This window comes from Labeo rohita, unplaced genomic scaffold (genome assembly GCF_022985175.1).
Source record: "Labeo rohita strain BAU-BD-2019 unplaced genomic scaffold, IGBB_LRoh.1.0 scaffold_687, whole genome shotgun sequence".
NCBI classification, from domain to species: domain Eukaryota; kingdom Metazoa; phylum Chordata; class Actinopteri; order Cypriniformes; family Cyprinidae; genus Labeo; species Labeo rohita.
The window spans coordinates 23,911-43,316 of record NW_026129620.1 but is presented as its reverse complement, the minus strand read 5'-3'; the positions used below and the strand labels follow the sequence as shown (position 1 = coordinate 43,316).

Here is a 19,406-nt window from a genome sequence, read left to right as displayed (position 1 = left end):
TCTGCTTGTTAACAGCAGGCGTTTGAATGTTTAAACATTTTTATATTCTTGGAATATTACAAATCAATGTCCAAATAATGTTGAGATGTTAATAAAAATGAAGATTAAACACTTCATTTATTCACTTTATAATTGTTTTGATTTATGGATTTTATTTCAGGAACTCTGCTCTTTGGAGAAGTAAGGACCCAAATGCAGAGAAACACCAAGACAGGCAAGAAATCAACAAATAATTCATAAAAGCGCTGACTAACACAAGAACTATGTTAGACTCACCAATCAGTGGGATTTGTTCAGCCGTAGAGGGCAGTGTGTCATTAAGAATCAGCAGAAACACAGAAATAGACAGCAGTAAAGTCATTTTGAAGTTCAGCTTGTCTGTTCCACTTCCAACTATGACAAAGGACATCACATCCAGAACAAGGAATACAAATATTGGTAGAATTAAGTTAATGACATACAGTCGAGGTCTCCTCTTGATGGTAATCTGTTATGAAGAGAGAGAGAGAGAGATGAAAGTATTACTTTACTATCACAATGAAATGTGTGTTCCCCTTCAGTCGTTTCACTACGACGTAACATATGGGAACTCGCTTGAGTGACCAATCACCTCTGAGCTTTATAGAAAAGGCCAATGAAATTGACGAGTGGAGCTTGCACGCAATTCCACTCCCCCGTACATACAGGTATATAAGATGCCGACGTGCATCCACTCATTCAGATTTTTGCTTCGGAGCCTCACCGCTACGAGCCTGTGTTGTTGTTTTTTTTTTTGAAAAAAACTAAAACTCCTGCAGAGTTACGCTCGCTCCAGACCAGCGCGCGATCTCATCGCTGCAGTCCAAAGATCTTGCGAGCCGGCTGCCTTTGTGACGGAACGTGCCGGCTTCCTCGCACGCCAGCGAGCTTCTGACCGCACAGACTGTGCCGTGTCCTCCCTGGGCGTACCAGGATCTAAAAGAGCAAATTTCACTTACGGTCAATGAGAGGCATTTCCCGGTATGTCTTTCCGACCGTGCGTTTCTGGGTGCGGTAGTTTTCTCACCTCCATTGACGGTCATGATCGCCGTCTCACGTGCCTGGGCCGAGCGCAGGCCCACGATGTGGCTCTCGCCTCCAGACGTCGTGGCTGCCGCATGGGAGCAGCGCCGCCCGCTGCTCAGGGGTCAGCCACCAAAACCCGCAGGTCTGCAAGGCGTCCCTGACACGGGACGCCCAGAGATGGTGGAAGCTGCTCTACAGGGGACGACAACATCTGTGCCCCCACTCCCGGAGGAGGGCCGGGACCTTCTGTGTGTTCAGCCGCCCACACACAGAAAGAGCAATTTTCCACATCTCTGGGTCAAGTGCCCCGGGATCTGTTCCTGAGCGATGCTATGCCTCCTCGGGTTCGGACTCGGAGCCCACATTCGCCAGCGCAGGAACCTGGGAAGAAGGTAGGTGCTGCCTCGGACACGGATGCCTCTGTCCTGCGTGCGGAGATTGCAGTCTTACTGGCGAAAGGTGCTCCCATTTGGCCTGTCCCTGTCTCCCCGCGTCTTCACGAAGGTCGCGGAGAGCGCCCTGACTCCCCCCATGGCGGAAGGGCATCCGCATCCTCAACTATCTCGACGACTGGCTCATCATAGCTCACTCGCAAGATTTGTTGTGCGAACACAGGGACCTGGTGCTCCAGCACCTCAGCCATCTGGGCCTTCGGGTCAACCGAGAGAAGAGCAAACTCTCCCCAGTGCAGAGGATCTCTTTTTTCGGCATGGAGCTGGACTCGGTCAACATGACAGCCTGCCTCACCAACGAGCGCACGCAGTCAGTGCTGAACTGTCTGAAACTTTTCAGACACAAGACAGCGGTTCCTCTCAAAACTTTTCAGAGGCTCCTGGGGCATATGGCAGCTACAGCCGCAGTAACGCTGCTCGGCCTGCTTCATATGAGACCGCTTTAGCGCTGGCTACACAATCGAGTCCCGAGATGGGCATGGCACCGTGGCACACTCTGGATTGGCGTTTCCCCGCAGTGTCGCCGCCTATTCAGCCCGTGGTCAGACCCTGCCTTCCTACGGGCCGGAGTCCCCTTAGGACAGGTGCTCAGGCATGTGGTGGTCCACACGGATGCCTCCACCACGGGTTGGGGTGCTGTATGCAGCGGGCAAGCAGCCTCGGGCTCCTGGACAGGTCCTCGACTGCTTTGGCACATCAACTGCCTAGAGTTGCTAGCCATGCTTCTTGCGCTGCGTCGCTTTCTTCAGATGCTCCGCCACAAGCATGTGCTTGTTCGTACAGACAATACTGCGACCGTAGCGTACATCAACCGTCAGGGTGATCTACGCTCCCGTCGTATGTCGCAACTCGCCCGCCATCTGCTCCTGTGGAGTCAGACGCGGCTGAAATCGCTGCGTGCCGTTCACATACCAGGAGAGCTCAACCGTGCAGCCGATCAGCTCTCACGGCAGCCCACCCATCCTGGAGAATGGCGACTCCACCCCCAGACAGTCCAGCTGATTTGGAGTCGATTCGGCGAGGCCCAGATAGATCTGTTTGCCTCCCCAGAATCCTCCCACTGCCAGCTCTATTACTCCCTCAGCGAGGCTCCCCTCGGCAGGGGTGCGCTGGCACACAGCTGGCCTCCGGGGCCCAAGTACGCCTTTCCCCCAGTGAGCCTCCTTGCACAGACTCTGTGCAAGATCAGGGACGACGGGGAGCAGGTACTGCTGGTTGCGCCGTACTGGCCCACCCGGACCTGGTTTGTCGAGCTCACGCTCCTCGCGACAGCCCCTCCCTGGAAGATCTCCTTGAGGAAGGACCTACTTTCTCAGGGGATGGGCACAATCTGGCACCCGCATCCCGATCTGTGGAACCTGCATGTGTGGCTTCTGGACGGGACACGGTAGACCTCTCCGGCCTTCCACAGGCCGTGATAGAGACTATCACTCAGTCTAGAGCTCCCTCTACGAGGCAGGCCTATGCATTGAGATGGGGTCTCTTCGTTGACTGGTGTGCCTCCCGTGGGGAGGACCCACAGAGATGTCCGATTGCAGTGGTGCTTTCCTTTCTGCAAGAGAAGTGTATGTCGCTGCCATTGCAGCATATCACGATGCAGTCGATGGAGCATCCATTGGAAAGCATCAACTGGTCGTGAGGTTCCTCAGAGGTGCGAGAATGGTTAACCCCCCTAGACCGCACCTCATACCCTCTTGGGATCTCTCCGTCGCCCTTCGGGACCTGCGGGGACCTCCCTTCGAGCCGCTGGTTTCAGTCGAGCTTAAGTTCCTGTCGCTTAAGACAGCGCTCCTGACCGCGCTCACCTCCATCAAGAGGGTTGGGGACCTACAAGCCTTCTCTGTCAACGAAGCGTGCCTGGAGTTTGGGCCGGCGGATTCTCACGTTGTTCTGAGACCCCGGCCCGGCTATGTGCCCAAGGTTCCCACCACACCCTTTCATGATCAAGTGGTGAACCTGCAAGCTCTGCCCCCGGAGGAGGCAGACCCGGCCTTAGCATTGCTGTGTCCCGTTCGTGCCTTACGAATATACGTGGACCGCACCCGGAGCTTCAGACGCTCAGAGCAGCTCTTTGTCTGTTTCGGAGGACGGCAGAAGGGAAACGCTGTCTCCAAGCAGAGGTTGGCCCATTGGGTGGTAGATGCCATCTCCCTGGCGTATGAAGGCCAGGGGGAGCCGTGCCCCCTAGGAGTTCGAGCTTACTCCACTCGGAGTGTTGCCTCCTCCTATGCGCTGGCGCACGGCGCCTCGCTAGCAGACATCTGCAGAGCTGCGGGCTGGGCGACACCTAACACCTTCGCGAGATTTTATAATCTCCGCGTCGAGCCCGTGTCCTCCCGTGTGTTAAGGTAAACATCAGGTAATCTGCGGGAGGCCAGCAGGTGTCGGCTTGCTGCGCCATTCCCACGGGATCCGTGCGCCATTTCCCAGTATGTTCCCTCCGGTGAACTCTGGGTCCTCCATGCCCCGCAGTCAGGACTAGATGCAGAGTAGTCCATGACTGTGCTCCAACTGGGTTTCCTTCGCCCAGAAGGTTGTGGCAACATGTCTCAGTATTTTTCCACAGTCAGCCAGAAGGCTGTGTTTTCCATCATATATCTATAACCAGAATAGATATACTCAATTTCTTATTCCACATGCCTAAACCATGTTTTGTGTGTGCTCCGCCCCCCCAACCCATGCTTCAGTATAACTGGCACCCCTATGGGGCCCCCTCTATTGGCCTCTAGGGTGTTGGGAAGGTTACGTATTGACTCCACTGCTGGCACGTCCACCTGTCAGCACTTAGTCTCTTGCATAACGCGGCCTTAGGGTTGTGGCCTTTTCCATGGGTCTATTCCCATATGTAACGTCGTAGTGAAATGACTGAAGGGGAACGTCTAGGTTACGTACGTACGGAGACGTTACATCCCCTTGCCACAACTCTAGGCTGCGCTGACGCCAGGCTGCGGCTCGGCTCCTCAGCAAATATACCCAAATATAATATAGCCATCTTATATACCCGTATGTACGGGGGGAGTGGCGTTGCGTGCAAGCTCCACTCGCCAATTTCATTGGCCTTTTCTATAAAGCTCAGAGGTGATTGGTCACTCAAGCGAGTTCCCATATGTAACGTCTCCGTTCCCTCCTTCAGGGAACGAGGGTTACGTACGTAACCTAGACGTTTTCTACTCTGATAGAATGATAATAAACTAAAGGTATTGTTCAAATTACAGGAGAAGTTCTGGCAGTACAAATCATATCACAAAAGCTCTAACCAGATGAGACATATGGCAGTCAATATACATGCAGTGTAAAAAAAAATGCTGTTAAAAAACAGCCATATTCTGATAGTAACATCCTGTTTTTTTTATTACAATAGGAAAATCCCATAAAAAAACAATGCATTCTGGGTAATTGTTGTTTTCGAAAAAGTAGCCTTCTGCAGTACTGTGAATTAACAGCATTCAGAGTCAATACTCAGAGGCTGTGTTTCAAATCACACCCTACACCCTCATTTAGGGGGAGCACAGGGCACAACCTAACACTTTTTGAATTTCTCAGTTTGTGTAAATTCACGAGGGGTTTAGAAGATAGTTTTTATCCACATCAATTTCACACTTGTCTTGTACAAATATGTCACTTTGTTTCATAATTATAGTGTATATGTTTTTTGTGATTTACCTTAAAAGAAAGAAAGTGAAAATAGACAACATGCCCCGTATGTGGGGTACATTGTAACATGAGACATCTTAAAATGTTATCTGATCGAATGAAAAAAATATACACAACAAACTAAAATATTTTGTCAATAAAAGAAAATGATTAACTTTTTCAAATAAAATAATGGTGTTTTTTTTTTAATAATTAAAACACAATGAACACATCGCAACCATGCATGGGACGGCTCTGATCGGAAAACACAGCTATGCAGTATAGTTCAAAACATTGTGCGCAAATAGATGAAACACATTCAGACATTCAAAAAACACTCCTCTCCCTCCAAACACAGCTCTCATAGAACACGAGACACATAAACGGGCCAAAATGCTTTACGTTTCTTAAAATAATAATTTCTCAACATTAAACATCGATTGTCAGTCTTTATTCACCTGTTTCTTGTGGTTTCTTTTTAAAATCCATAAAAGTAAATAGTGAAAACTGCATGGCTAATGTCATAGAACAGCATAGTTTAATATAGCGGGGCACTTTGTAACACAGTGTTACAACTCTCCCCATCAGCGCGACTGGAATATAAAAGTTGTTAGTGTGTTCTGCTGACTTGCCAAGCATTAATAAACTAATAAGTCTAATAAATACTAATACTAATAAATAATACTAATAACTAATAAATCTAAACTGATAAGTAACAGATTGGCAATTAAATAGCAGATTTGTCTCATTTTAAATGAATACTAAAAACTGAGAAGAAAAATTTACTTCAACCAGAAATTTACTTTTACTATGGTAAAATAAATATTCAGCAATATCATCAAAAGGTTTTAAATTTTGAAGCTTTTTTCTCTGTATAGTGTTGCTATGACAACTAGTAAATACCATAAATTTGGTTTTGCCAGCGTGATGAGTGAATTCAGCCAATGATGAACAGCTGCTGTTAACAAGCAGATATTTGTTATAGCAAGAACCTCTGAACCACTGACCTCCATCATGGTAGTTTCTTCTATAATTAATTAATTATTATTTTTCTTTTCGGCAATTCTCAGTAAAAACGTAATATCAGGACACATAGAATAATTTTATCAATTAAAAAAAAAAGAAAAAGAAAAGAAAGACATTTAATTGTATTATTTGAGTCCTATATATCGGAAAATGGCAGTAATATAATTCATAAGGCATTTAATCCCCCTGCCTTTTTGAAAATGTAATAATGTTTTTTAATTTAATTTAATTTAACCTTATATCCTGTGCTCTGTACCTGATACATCAGCTGATCCATTTCCAACCACAAAACTTTGCCAACAGTGTTAGTCTCATTTATACTGATGAACTCCCACTCTCCCTGGTTCTGAAAGGTCTCTTTCGACTGGATGGTCATCCATTCTGCATCAGTTAATTTAGTAATTCTAATCTCCTGACCTATGGGAACAGACATTAACATTGTATTTATATATTAAAGTCAAATAGTTTAGAAGAATAATTTGTTTAATCTTTGCTTGTTTGGTGAAACTGATTCATGTTTTCAGATGTACTTGAATATGCTGTAGACTGCAGTGTTATATTGCAGGTGTGGCTGTCAAAGGGAAACTTGTAGAGATCCATCTTACAGGCCGTGGTCAGAGTTAAAATGTCAGATGAGGCTATAAAGCCATGATAGAACAACTTCACATATGGAGACTCGTTTGTTCCAAACTCTGTCTTGATGCTAAATTGATAAAATATAATTTTACACTGATTATTAAAGACATGATGATTGGAGACAGCAGGTATTCAAGTAAAAAATAAAGCAAGTTGCAGACTACTAAGAATCATGTTATTTTAGGGGTGTCCAGCTCCTGGAAGGTCTCTGTCCTACAGAGTTTGGCTGCAGCTCTAATTAAACACACCTGAACCAGATAATTAATATCTCATTTTGAAGGCTGCACAATCCAGAGGTTAAACTTAATTGATTTAATTAACTGCATAAGCAATTCAATATGTAACACTGCAAAGTGTAGATTCAACACTGCTTCAGTGTAAGTTTGTAGACTTGCGGCTGAGATTCATACAGCAGGGATGTTAATTTAACACTCGCTATTTTGATTTGGGTATTTTGAGCAGTAAGATTATTTAAATTGTATAATATAGATAAAGAAGAAGTCTAGATAATATAGATAAAGAATATATAATATAGATAAAGAAGAAGTCTAAATAAAATAAATATTCATCAATCAGTACTTTTTACCTTTAATACTGAGTTAATAAATATGTAGGTGCAACGTTACTTATAGTCAACAGAATAAAGGGACCATCCAAAAATAAAACGTGAATGTAAGTACTTCTGTACTTTTACTGAAGTTAAATTGAAAATGAGTACTTAACACATGTACTCTGGGAATTATTTTATTAGGGTATCTTTACTTTTACTTAAGTACTTGATTTGTGTACTTCATCTGCCACTGCTAGTAAGAGTTCACTAATTTAGCTGCTACTAGTAAAGTAGTATACTGGGAACATTTAAAGCTATTTCAGCTTGATGAGACGTGTATGTTTGACTTTGTTCAGATAGGCAGCAAAATATTTGAAGTAGTTTCTGTCTTGCTATTATAAATTTATGTTTGTTAATCAGATGTTTAAGGTGATCAGTCAGGTTTTGCAGGTTAGTGCCATCTGTCAGGCTAACTGAATTTAGTGCCATCTGTCAGGCTAACTAAATTGAATAAAGGAATCTAAGGAGGTGTCTCATTTCTTGTTCTGTGTATAAAGTATATTTTCAGTTTTTGTTTTGTGACAGATGAGAGGGGGGGTGATTTGTGCAGTATGGAGCCCCTGAAGGGACATTTATGAAAAAAAAAAAAAAAAAGAAGAAGAAGAAGTAAAAGATGAAGACTTTCGCATGCTCACGGCAAACTATTGCATGCTTGTGAGAAACTTTTGCATGCACACAAGGAATTTTTTTACAAGCCTACGCATTACAGTTTCCAGTTTTGTCACTTCTGCCATCTTACAAAGCAGAAACCAAAAGCATGGATGCACATGAAATAGCCTAAGGGAGATCTATTTTAAACTTGGCCTTCAATACAGCAACATTGTTTCTGTTCTTACATTCCGACACAGATAAATTATCACTGAGCATCATAAGAACAATTTTTCCCTTAGGTTATATTCCACCTGAACAATACATTAGGTCTTAGAACTGTACATCTACATAACTTCTCAAAACTTTTCATCTGTGACATAGCACATGCATAATTCTTTCTATTTTCTCTATATTTTGTACATAACTTCCTAAAACATTTGCACATTCACAGTCCTATTTTATATATATTACCATATAGCTATTATTGTTTTTTTTTTATTATTATTATTATTATTATTGTCTATTCGGTTTATTATTAGTGTTATGTTTCAGTCGATTGCCTTACACTTGGAAATAATGCTCTTTCTGATTCTAACATGTTGATAGAATGCGATTGGTTGAATTATGAATGTGCTTTTACAGATGAAAAGTTTTGAGAAGTTATGTACAGATGGACAGTCCTGAGATATTATGTATTGTTCAGGTGGAATATAGCCTGCAAGAAAAAAAAAAGAGCTGTTTTTATGTCACTCAGTGATGATTTATCTGTGTTGGAATGCCAAAACAGAAACTATGTTTTCATATTGAAGGCCAAGTTTGAAATGCTTTTGTTTTCTTCTTTGTAAGTTGGCCTAAATGACGCAACCAGAAACTGTAACGTGTAAGTTCGCAAAAAGTTTCTCGTGTGTATGTGAAAAGTTTCTTGTGAGCATGCAAAATGTGAGCACGCAATAGTTCCTTGCGTGTACGCGAAAGTCTTCATTTTCTTATTTTTGCAAATGTCCCTTTAGGGGCTTCATAGTGAAGTGTGAACAAAGCCTATGCATCCCTTTTGTCATTTCCAATTGCCATTATTCTTTTTCTGCCCATCATTTTGCAACTTTTCTAAACAATCACTTATAGAGGAAAAACAACCAAATTAAAAGGAAGTAATGTTTTATACCTTTCTATTATGCTGATGTCTGGAGTCCAGAACAGATTTTTGGGGGCTACAAATGAATCCATTTCACAATACATTGTATAATTCCACCGCATATTTGAATTTGGCCAGACCTAAAAAGTTATATTGCATTCAAAGTGAGTATTAGATATACTGTATGCTTGAAAATTATGTAAATTGAGTAAAACTTTGCAAAGTAAAAGTTAAATAGGTTTTTCAAATACTTACAGTTATCATTTTGACTTGTGTGGTGAGGCTCTGGTCTTTTTCATTCTGTAGATAAAAAAGAAGCACTGAGTGATAATACTACTACAGCTTGACAGCCATTAATGACCCAATCAGAAGATAATTAATGCTGGACTCATACCACATCTGTGATGGAGGTCACATATAGGTCTGCATATATTACGGCAGGCTGGTTCTCAAATAACAAGGGCCACATTCTGGTAATCTGAAAGTCATTCTTGTCCAAGCCAAGATGTCCAAAAAGGTTCATTTTAGCTGCAGCGTATTCTGTATGATTGCAGATTTCAAAATCAGGCACCCACCCTGTGCACATGAGACATTCATTAACACAGAAGAATATATTCTCCAAGCAGACAGTGAAATAGGATTTCATGTTTTAAACGTTCATACTCTTACCACATATACACAAATACATACACAAAAAACACTGCTCTTAAAATGGTCACAAAATGACCAGTGCTGATCATCAAATGCTGATATCAAATTAATTGGCAAACACCATCAGAAAAGGCTCACAGATTTTAAAGAAAAGCTGAATGAAGCTGAAAGATACCAATGATGGTGAACCATAAGGCTAAATGAACAAGAAAGGGAGGAAGTTAAAGTCTGAGTGGTTGAAATCTGCTGCTTTGAAGATGATGTGTCCTGCCAACAACACTGATGGCTTTTGGTAGGAAGATTGTGGAGAAGACTCGTCCAGTCATTATCAGGTTTCTTGCCAGATCAAGTACAGATTGCATTTGGAAGGTGGCAAAATGATAAGATTATTTGTCAGTTTGGCTGTGGTTTAAGGAAGAGCTGACAACAAATGATAAGTAGGCTTATAACAAAATGTGGCCCTAAATCGAAGCTGTGATCAAGGACAGGAAAAGAGGTTTTTATGTTGGAGCGAACACAGTAATTAATGGAAGAGCAGTTTGAATGCAAAATACAATAGCTGTATGTGTCTGTTATACACATATGATCTCAGGCCCTGTTTACACTAGTGTGTTTTCATTTTAAAACAGCAATTTAAAATGAAAACAATCCTCGTATACACTAGCGTTTTCACTGTGTTTCAGAAACTCTGCCGGGAGATACTCAAGAGTATATGATGAACACTGAAAAATGAACACTGAAGTATTGTGAAAGCTAATGAGGTAATTAAGTGATTCATTGAGTGATGATTGACCATTATTGAAGAAACCTAATGTTAATAAACAGAATCACTAAAGGAGAAGATAATTACCGTTATACTGATCAGTGTTGGGCTCTTGACCCTTAATGTTTTAATATTACATTTTGCTTAACTGCTGTTATAACAGCCAGACAAGCCAAGAGCAAAAGTCATCAGGAGGTGATAATAAGGGTAGCATAATGAGTCACTGAACTCATTTAGAGTCTAATCTCTGAGTTATATTTCCTTTATTGATTGCAACTGCCTTGTGGTTCCATAGGAAAAGATCCTGTATTTTCTGTACATTTTGAACAGATTTCTTACAAGCTGTTCTGATCCAAAAAGAAAAAAATGTCACATGAACTGAGAACTGAATTGTCTTTGTAATTTCTTTTGTCGTGGAACCACAAGGCAGGTGTAATCAATAAATTAAATATAACTCAGAGATTAGACTCTAAATGAGTTCAGTGACTCAAATTATGATTATGTTAAAACATAGATATCACTACCTGATGACTTTTGGCTTGTCTGGCTGTTATAACACAGCAGACAAACAAAATCTAATATTAAAAGAGCCCAACTAAGCAAACACTGACCACTATAATGGTGGCTTAAAATGATTTTCTCATTTAGTGATTCTGCTTATGAACATCCGGTGTTATCAATAACGGTCAATCATCACTCAATGAATCACTTAATTATCTCATTAACTTTAACACTCTTGAGTATGGACTCCAATAAACTCCCAAGAGAGTTAATTTAACACATAATTTAAGGCATTTTGCTGTGAAAAATCTCCGTCTACACTACACAACCAAAAACAAATGTCACATGACCATTCATGCAGATACAACCATAGATATGTATAGGTAGATGTCCTATTATTTAGATGGTGAATGCGCCAGGTGCTTGGAGCGGTCAAATGGGGCATTTACCTACATATATGTTATTGTTTACACAGGCATCAACGATATGCAGAGCGAATGTGGGCAGACACGCCATTGTTTTCGAAAGTCTCAGTTTTGGTCCGTTTACACTGAAATGTAATCCGTTTTCAAAAGTCTCCAATTTTGAGGGTCGAAAATGCCAGAGTAGTGTAAAAGACAGATATAACCACAGCAAAAGTTATGTGTTTTAAAACGAAACGCACTAGTGTAAATGCAGCTTTAGTTATACACATTCCTTTCACTGATAAAGTAATTACTGGCAAGTTACTGATGTGTTAAACAAACAAACAAACACATACATAAACACACCTACCTTCAGTCACATCATTTGCAGGCCCAGCAGTTGCAGTAGGGTCTTGTTTTGGGTCGGTTGCTGTGACTGTTTAGAACAGAGTATTTAATATGATAATCATACACACACACACACACACACCTAAACTCAGTTTATTACAATCCCTTCTTTACCAAACATTGCTCATATTGATGCAAGATCGCATCTCCACATATACTATACAATGTACAAACATTGTTACATATTGTTTTCCATGTTTATATTTTAGTTGAGGCAGTGTAAATGGTGCTTTTGCAGTAAAGGAGCAATTTAGAGCTAATTATGTACATGCCAGTGGTGTGGATTGTGTAAGAACAAAGATGACACAGTTTCCAACATGATGATGCAGAGTCAAGATGACATTAAGGAGTTTGTCAAATAGATCAGAACTCTATAAATCCAATGACAACTTGTATTATGGATAAAAACATTTTGAACAGAGACAATAAAATCCTGCTGATTTAATATAATGCACAGTTTATTTGTGTCTTTCAGTGTTTATTACAGGCTTTTAGTCTGTGAGTTTCTTAATGTGGATGCTTTGGCCATTGTGTTAGTTTACTCGTTGGTGGAAGAAATATATGAAAAAAATAACTTCTCACTCAAATTGTTTTTAAACATAAGTTTAATATTATACTTTTCAAATGCAGTTTGATTTAACTGTATAAACTGTATTACTACGGAGTTGTTTTGCTTTTTTCTGTACTTTACATGTATGGTTTTTCATTGGGTTATATTTTTGTCTGTTTCTGATGAAATATATTTTTACCTTTTGATTTTTCTTTACCTGTTGCCTGTGTTGGTACTGTTGTGACATTTTGTATGATTTTAATTTCTTTATTTACTTGAGGATAATCAAGGAAAACTATTGCTATGTTCCTCCCCTGTTTGCTCATCACATTCATAGTTGCTTTTTGATATTTTCAGCTTATAGTAGTTTCATTAGCTGATTTACAATGAAATGAAATGAATCTTATTATTTAAAAAAAAAAAAAAAAAAATACTGTACTGCTGGATCTGTTAACATTTTCAAACAAACTTGTTTAATGCTTGTTAAAATTACTTTGTCAAAATGAGCAGAAACAACTAAATTCTTGGAATTTTCTTACCTAAATTATTTCCATTATGTTCAATCCACTTAAATTTCTAAGATTTAGAAGAGGTCTGGAGATTAGAAAAAGATGAGGAGTAGCGCTTATGCTAGAGGTGCTGGCAGCTTTTCAATAGATTAATTTAATGAGTAAAAACTGTGCTAATGCCAATTCTCAGATCAGTTTCCTTTGCTTAGCTCTTAGAGTATATAATACAACTATTAGTATAATTGCATAATTAGCAAATTACAAGAGTTATTGTTAAATGTTACAAAATTGTTTTCAGCACTGTAAAAAGTGATGCACTATATTTACTCAATAAAATTGTTAACAGGTTACAAACAATATTATTAATTACATTTAACACATAAGAATTAATTAGAATTAATCAAATGAGATGCTTACAAATTAGCCATTCAAAATTAGTAAAATTTCACAAAAAAAAAAAAAAAAAATAATAATAAAAATTAAGAAAAATTTAAACAAAAATATTGGTTTCATTGGAAACAAAAAAGCACTATGCTAATGAATACTGTTATGCATGCCAGGCCAGTAGTTGGCGATCAAGAAACACCCTTCGAAAACATAATACACATGCATATGACATCTTTTTCACAGATTCACATTTATTGTTGTTTACATGGAGATGATACAGGCATCATGTTCAAAAGCTTGTATTTTCATATTGTTTGGTTGCTATAACCTAGTTATAACAGCCAAACTAGCCAAAAGAAAAGATGGTTGGGTGGTGTTGGTTATGTTTTAACATAATCAAAGTTTGAGCTTGACTAGTCTAAAGCCTAAGCAATGAATTACATTGATTACAGAAGGGAATATTCAGTACAAACAGAGGAGTATCTTATGTCTTTTTAAATCAAAAATGTAGTGGAGAGAAAATGTCTATTTAGGTACACAGTGACATCAAGAATCAGCATATGAATCTCAACAACGGTGATTAGACAATTCAGATCATAATTCATGCTGCAATGCATGATGGGAGCCATGGATGAGTTTTAATAGGTGGCACCCAGAATGCACTGCAGCATGCTTTTTGATGGTCACCATTGTTGAGGTTCTCACGCTGATTCTTGATGTATGTGTGCTTAAACATCTTCCTATATTGTAATTGAAAGAGCATTTAAAAATCTTTGATTGTGATGATAATTCCAAACTTTATCCTGTACAACCACAGCATGCTGTAATCAATTAGGTAACACAAGGATTCAGGTCATATGACAAATATGTTAAAACATAATCAACACCACACAGCAATATTTTACTGTTATTGCTGTAATAACTCAGTTACAGCAGCAAAACAATATCTCATGTGACCTAAAATTCAGGTGTCCAGAGCCCAACTAAAGCAAACACTGACCACTGTAATGGTAACATAAAAATGATTTTCTTCTTCAGTGATTCTGTTTGTTAACATCAAGTGTCTTCAACAACTCTGTTTTGGGGGCCTGAAAACACAAGCTTTTTTAACATGATACCTGTATCATCTCCATGTAACCAAAATGTGAATCTGTGAAAAAGATGACATCATGTGCATGTGTATTATGTTTTTGAAGGGTGTTTCTTGATCGCCAACTACTGGCCTGACATGCATCACAGTATTCATTAGCATAGTGCTTTTTTATTTCCAATAAAACCAATATTTTTGTTTAAATTTTACTTAATTTTTTGTGCAATTTTACTCATTTTGAATGGCTAATTTGTAAGCATCTCATTTGATTAATTCTAATTAATTATTATGTGTTAAATTTAATTAATAATATTGCTTGTAAACTATTGAAAATTTTATTGAGTAAATATAGTGTATCACTTTTTACAGTGCATCGTGTTTTTGCAAATTCTCAAAATGTAACTTGTTCAGTCACCATAATTAAATTAAAGAAGACTTTTCCATGGAATTAGTTCAGATCCATACAACAAGATCAACAGGAGTGAATTATTTCCAGGGAACATTCAAAGAATATATTTCTTAATTAATTTGTTGTGGTCTCATTAACCCTTTAAGACCTAAGGGTAAAATAGGTATTTTTCACATATTTTGTTTATTTGACAGTAAAATTCTAACAGAATGTGCAATTTTCAAGTGCAAGGTGTCATTTTGTTTGTTTGTTTGTTTTGAGAAAACAAATGGCTTTCAAAAAAGTACAGTTATTGATCATTAGTGTTGTGTGGTGAGTTTGTAAACAGTGTTAACATCACAGTAATTTATGGCTTTTGTTTCACTCTGAATTCACATTATAAAGTTGTCCTTAACTGTGCCATTGTGAGAAAATGTAGTTGTTTATCTTAAGAAGTACTAAAGAATTTTTGGTATATTAAGTACAAAATTAGTGTGTGAAAAAAGAAGACTTTAAGTACAGTATGGAAGTGCACTTTTTTTTTTTTACCTGGGTAATTCTTGTGCAACTATACCCTTTTTAAATGGATGCCAAGGCTTTTTAGGTTGAGTAACATCTGCGATCTATGACCCAGTTTGTTTGCTGGCTTTCATGGCTTAAATATGCTGTTTTCTGCTCTCTGGCAACCCAGGGTGTTGAAATACTATTGCTTAAATTGGCAGTGGGTGGAATCACGCAAACCAAAACAAAAACAGATATGGAAATACATTTTCAAAGTGGAATAACTGGCTGTAGCATTGTTTTTTTTTTTTTTTCTTGAAGAAACTGTCCATGTATCTGAACTTAGCATGTATCCTAAATATCTGCTTATGCATTATGGTGTTTTTATGCTTATGTTATGTTATGTTATGTTATGTTATGTTATGTTATGTTATGTTATGTTATGTTATGTTATGTTATTTTGTTATTTTTGGTTACCATTGTGATTGTTTGATTGTGAAAAGTAGAAATAATGATTACATATAACTTTATTTATTTTATCTTTTCTTATACGAGCTAATACGTTACAGATGACCTGATCTGTGATCTGTGATACACTGTATTTTGCACCAGTCGAGGCTTAGAAATAACAAAGAAGAAAAAAATGATATCCACATAGACTAATCTATTTATATGAATATAATGGGTATTTTCTGGTGGCTAGGGTAGGTTTAACTGGGTAGCGGGCAGTGAATTTATTATTCTACAACTGGAAAGTGGCTGAGTACAACTGGGCAGAGGGCAGTAAATTTGCAAAATTCAAGCCGCTTCCTTTTGCTTCCTGAACCAGTCAGGTGGAAGCGGGAACAAAACACAAACTCTTTAACTGAACAACATACTTTAATATGTATTTCTCTTTACTAAAAGGCACATTAAACAGCTCTTGATTGGAACTAAAAACAGAAAACAGAAAATGGTGAATCTGAATGTAAAATTCAGAATCTGAATTTAAATGTGTTTAAATTGCCAGTTAGCAGACTAAAAAATCCTGATGGTCAGGTGGTGATACGGAAAAGAGAAAGTAGGGTCTCAGAAAAATGTAGTGTTACTGCTAGTTTACCTCAGAGCGTGTTTTTTTTTTTTTTTTTTTTTTTTTTTTTTTTCCAAATATACAGTGTAGATGACGTCGGGTATTTTTTAAATGTGAGGGAAAAAAGGGGGAGTGCAGTTAAAATGAAAGTGTTCCCAGATATATCACAGTTCATTTAGAACGCAAAGGCTTTTAAGAGTAAAAACTGCTTCACTGACAAGTTTATTGGTAAAGAAAACTTATTACAAAACTAAAGCGTAATCAGAATTCAGGAAAAATAGTCCGAATGAACAAAGGATGTCATTCCGCATTGTGTTCGCTTTGTTTTATTGGGGGGGTATATTTTTCTATTTATGGGAGTAGTATGTATTTATTTTTTTTTATTTTAATATTAATGAAGCAAAAGAAAGTTTGAAAAGAGCACAAATGTTTGAGATGATGATGCAGTTTTAATAATACAAGAAACATATAGTGAATTAAATGCTTCAGATTGGGGAATGAAATTTGATGGGTTATCAATGTTAAGCCATTCGCTTTTGAAGAGTTTCATTATATACCTTCATTTTATAAAATTAAGAAAATAATCAATTTGATAATAATTTTTATCATAAATATCATCACTGATATGAACAAGAATTTAAAATTCCTAAAAATGGTCACAGTTTCTCCTGTTAATAGTACATTTTGGGTAAGATTTTAGACCAAAAAAAAAAAAAAAAAAAAAAAAAAAAAAACCCTGCTCAGAAAACCAAACATGCTTCTTTCACTTTAAGAAAAACAGACTTATCTTAGAAAAGCCAAAAGACCAAACAAAAAGATAATTTTCTTTAAAGCTAAGACAGGTGTGCTGTTATAAAGGACTGCATTTACAAAAATTATAATTATCATTATGGATGTGAATGGTGTTGTATTCACAAAACACACACAAAAGACCACAACATGTTTTATGGGGAAAAGTAATACAAATTTTCTTTAAAAAGCCCTAAGACTGTGCACACTTTTACTTTCTGAAAAAAAGTCATTGTGCATGATTTATAAAGGACTGCATTTACAAAAATTATAATTAAAATTACTGGATATGAATGGGGACATTTGGTCCCCATCACGTGATGAATATCAGGTGCACACACACACACACACACACACACACACACAAAGACCATGTTTGCTAAGACATTATGATGAAAAACCAACACCTAGTTTGTTAACAAGACGAATCATATTAATTTCCCATGTAAAAACTAATACAACTTCTGTAAGCTGAACACAAAAAAAAAAAAAAAAAAAAAAAAAAAAAAAACCATCAATTGTGATGAGTAAAACAGGAGAGATTCTCAGGAGGAACATAACAATACTTTTGACCTTGACTATCAAAGTCATACTAAATCCTTAAAAGAAAAGTTTTTTTTTTTGTTTGGTTTGTTTTGTGTTTTTTTTCTCCCTTTTTAAGGAGTGACATGAATCTAGATAAATGTATCCAAACCTGTAAATTTGCAGAGATTTATAATGGACACAATGTGCTTTTTATCTTTTATCAAGTTTAAATAGAGAAAAGAATGTACATACCATCAGACATAACTGGAATCACAGCTACAAAAACAATCATACGCAGGTCCATTATCAGATGAAATTACGATCATCTCAAAGTCTGTAAGTGAACACCTAACATGAAAATATGTTTAAACTGTTTTTACTTCCTTTGAGAAAAAGTGCTGCTGAACTGCAGCTAATCCAGATAAACCAGTTCAAAATATGAAGAAAATGAGGAAAGCTATTAAGAAAATTAAAAGCATGGAGTAATGGAATAACCTGAAACTGCACACATGTACACAGCCAAATCCCCAGTGTTAAATGACCACTACTCAAGTGTTTAAATGTGTCCACACTACAAAGTGTTGAAGTAAGAATGAAGCAGTGTTGAGGTTAATGAGTTATGTGATTATTTAATAATAATTAATTAACAAAGAACAAAAGAAAAAGACAAACACAAGAACTACTACAACTGATTTCCAGGCACAGTCTTAGGCCCCGTCCACACAGAGATGCGTTTAGCTGTATACATAAAAATGTTGTATCGTATTGGCATTTCGTCCAGATGGATCTGGCGTTTTGGAAGCCTGAAACCACTATTTTTTTTTTTTAAAACCGGGTCCCAGAGTGGATAAATCTGAAAACGACACCCTTGCATTTTCGTGTGTACAGGCAATCCGTTTGATGATGTCATCACCCCACATCTCCGCCCTAGTCAGACAGCACTACGTCATGTAACAGCAACAACAAGGATGGGCCCTTAGATGAAATCAACTCAAATAAAAGAATACATTAAAGGGGTCCTATTAGGCTTTTTTTTACTTTTTGAATTTTAGTCAGTGTGTGGTGTGTATGTTTGGGCATAAAAAAGAGCTACAAAGTTACAAATCCCAGTCCTAAGTCCAAAATTTCATTTTTTAAAAAAATCTCTTTTCAAGAACTACAACGAACAGCTCCTTTGGACTACAGCATTGTTTTCCGGATGTTATGATGTCACAATGCAGGCCATTAGAATATCATTAACATAAATCTCGCCTATGGAAATTCAAATGGTTGGGGGGTGGGTAGGGACGAGGTGGGGGATTAGCCTGACTTTAGCGATGCAGCGTAGAGAGATGCTTTTGGGATGCTTTAAATAGCCACAGCACGGCTGGTATAAACACAAACACTGACTAGAGTGACCATAATCAGCTCTGGAGCTGATACATTGTAGAAACTCCCTAACTATCAGAGTGACTGATGAAGGAATGCTGTCATATATATATATATATCACGTATAATCAATGTAGCCATGTATCAAGTTATTCTACTATGATAATCATGTATTACCTGTGTGTAAAGAGGCCTGCAGAAGAATGGTATAGACACCTGGAATGTGCAGACATACATTTTATGCTGAAGATGCACATCCTGTTTTGACACTAGACAAAAAAAAGTATCATGTGGCCTCTTCCTTACTGTAAATAGAGGCCTCCTGTCCGCTTCCTGAAAGCAGACAGGAGGCACAGCCAAAAAAGGTAAACAATAACTA

General features: G+C 38.2%; 1 protein-coding gene across 1 annotated transcript; it reads right to left on the bottom strand.

Annotated features, from left to right (window-relative positions):
* Window positions 1-276: 276 nt before the first annotated feature.
* LOC127161611 (5-hydroxytryptamine receptor 3A-like) lies at window positions 277-18,005 on the bottom strand (the record flags this gene model as incomplete). Its single annotated transcript, XM_051104340.1, has 8 exons — window positions 17,912-18,005; window positions 11,814-11,879; window positions 9,519-9,700; window positions 9,380-9,424; window positions 9,155-9,264; window positions 6,686-6,858; window positions 6,412-6,572; window positions 277-487 (listed from the first exon to the last, which is right to left on the bottom strand). Coding segments are annotated over exons 1-8 (1,000 nt in total), but the record flags the coding sequence as incomplete, so codon positions are not given.
* Between the last annotated feature and the right edge of the window lie 1,401 nt (window positions 18,006-19,406).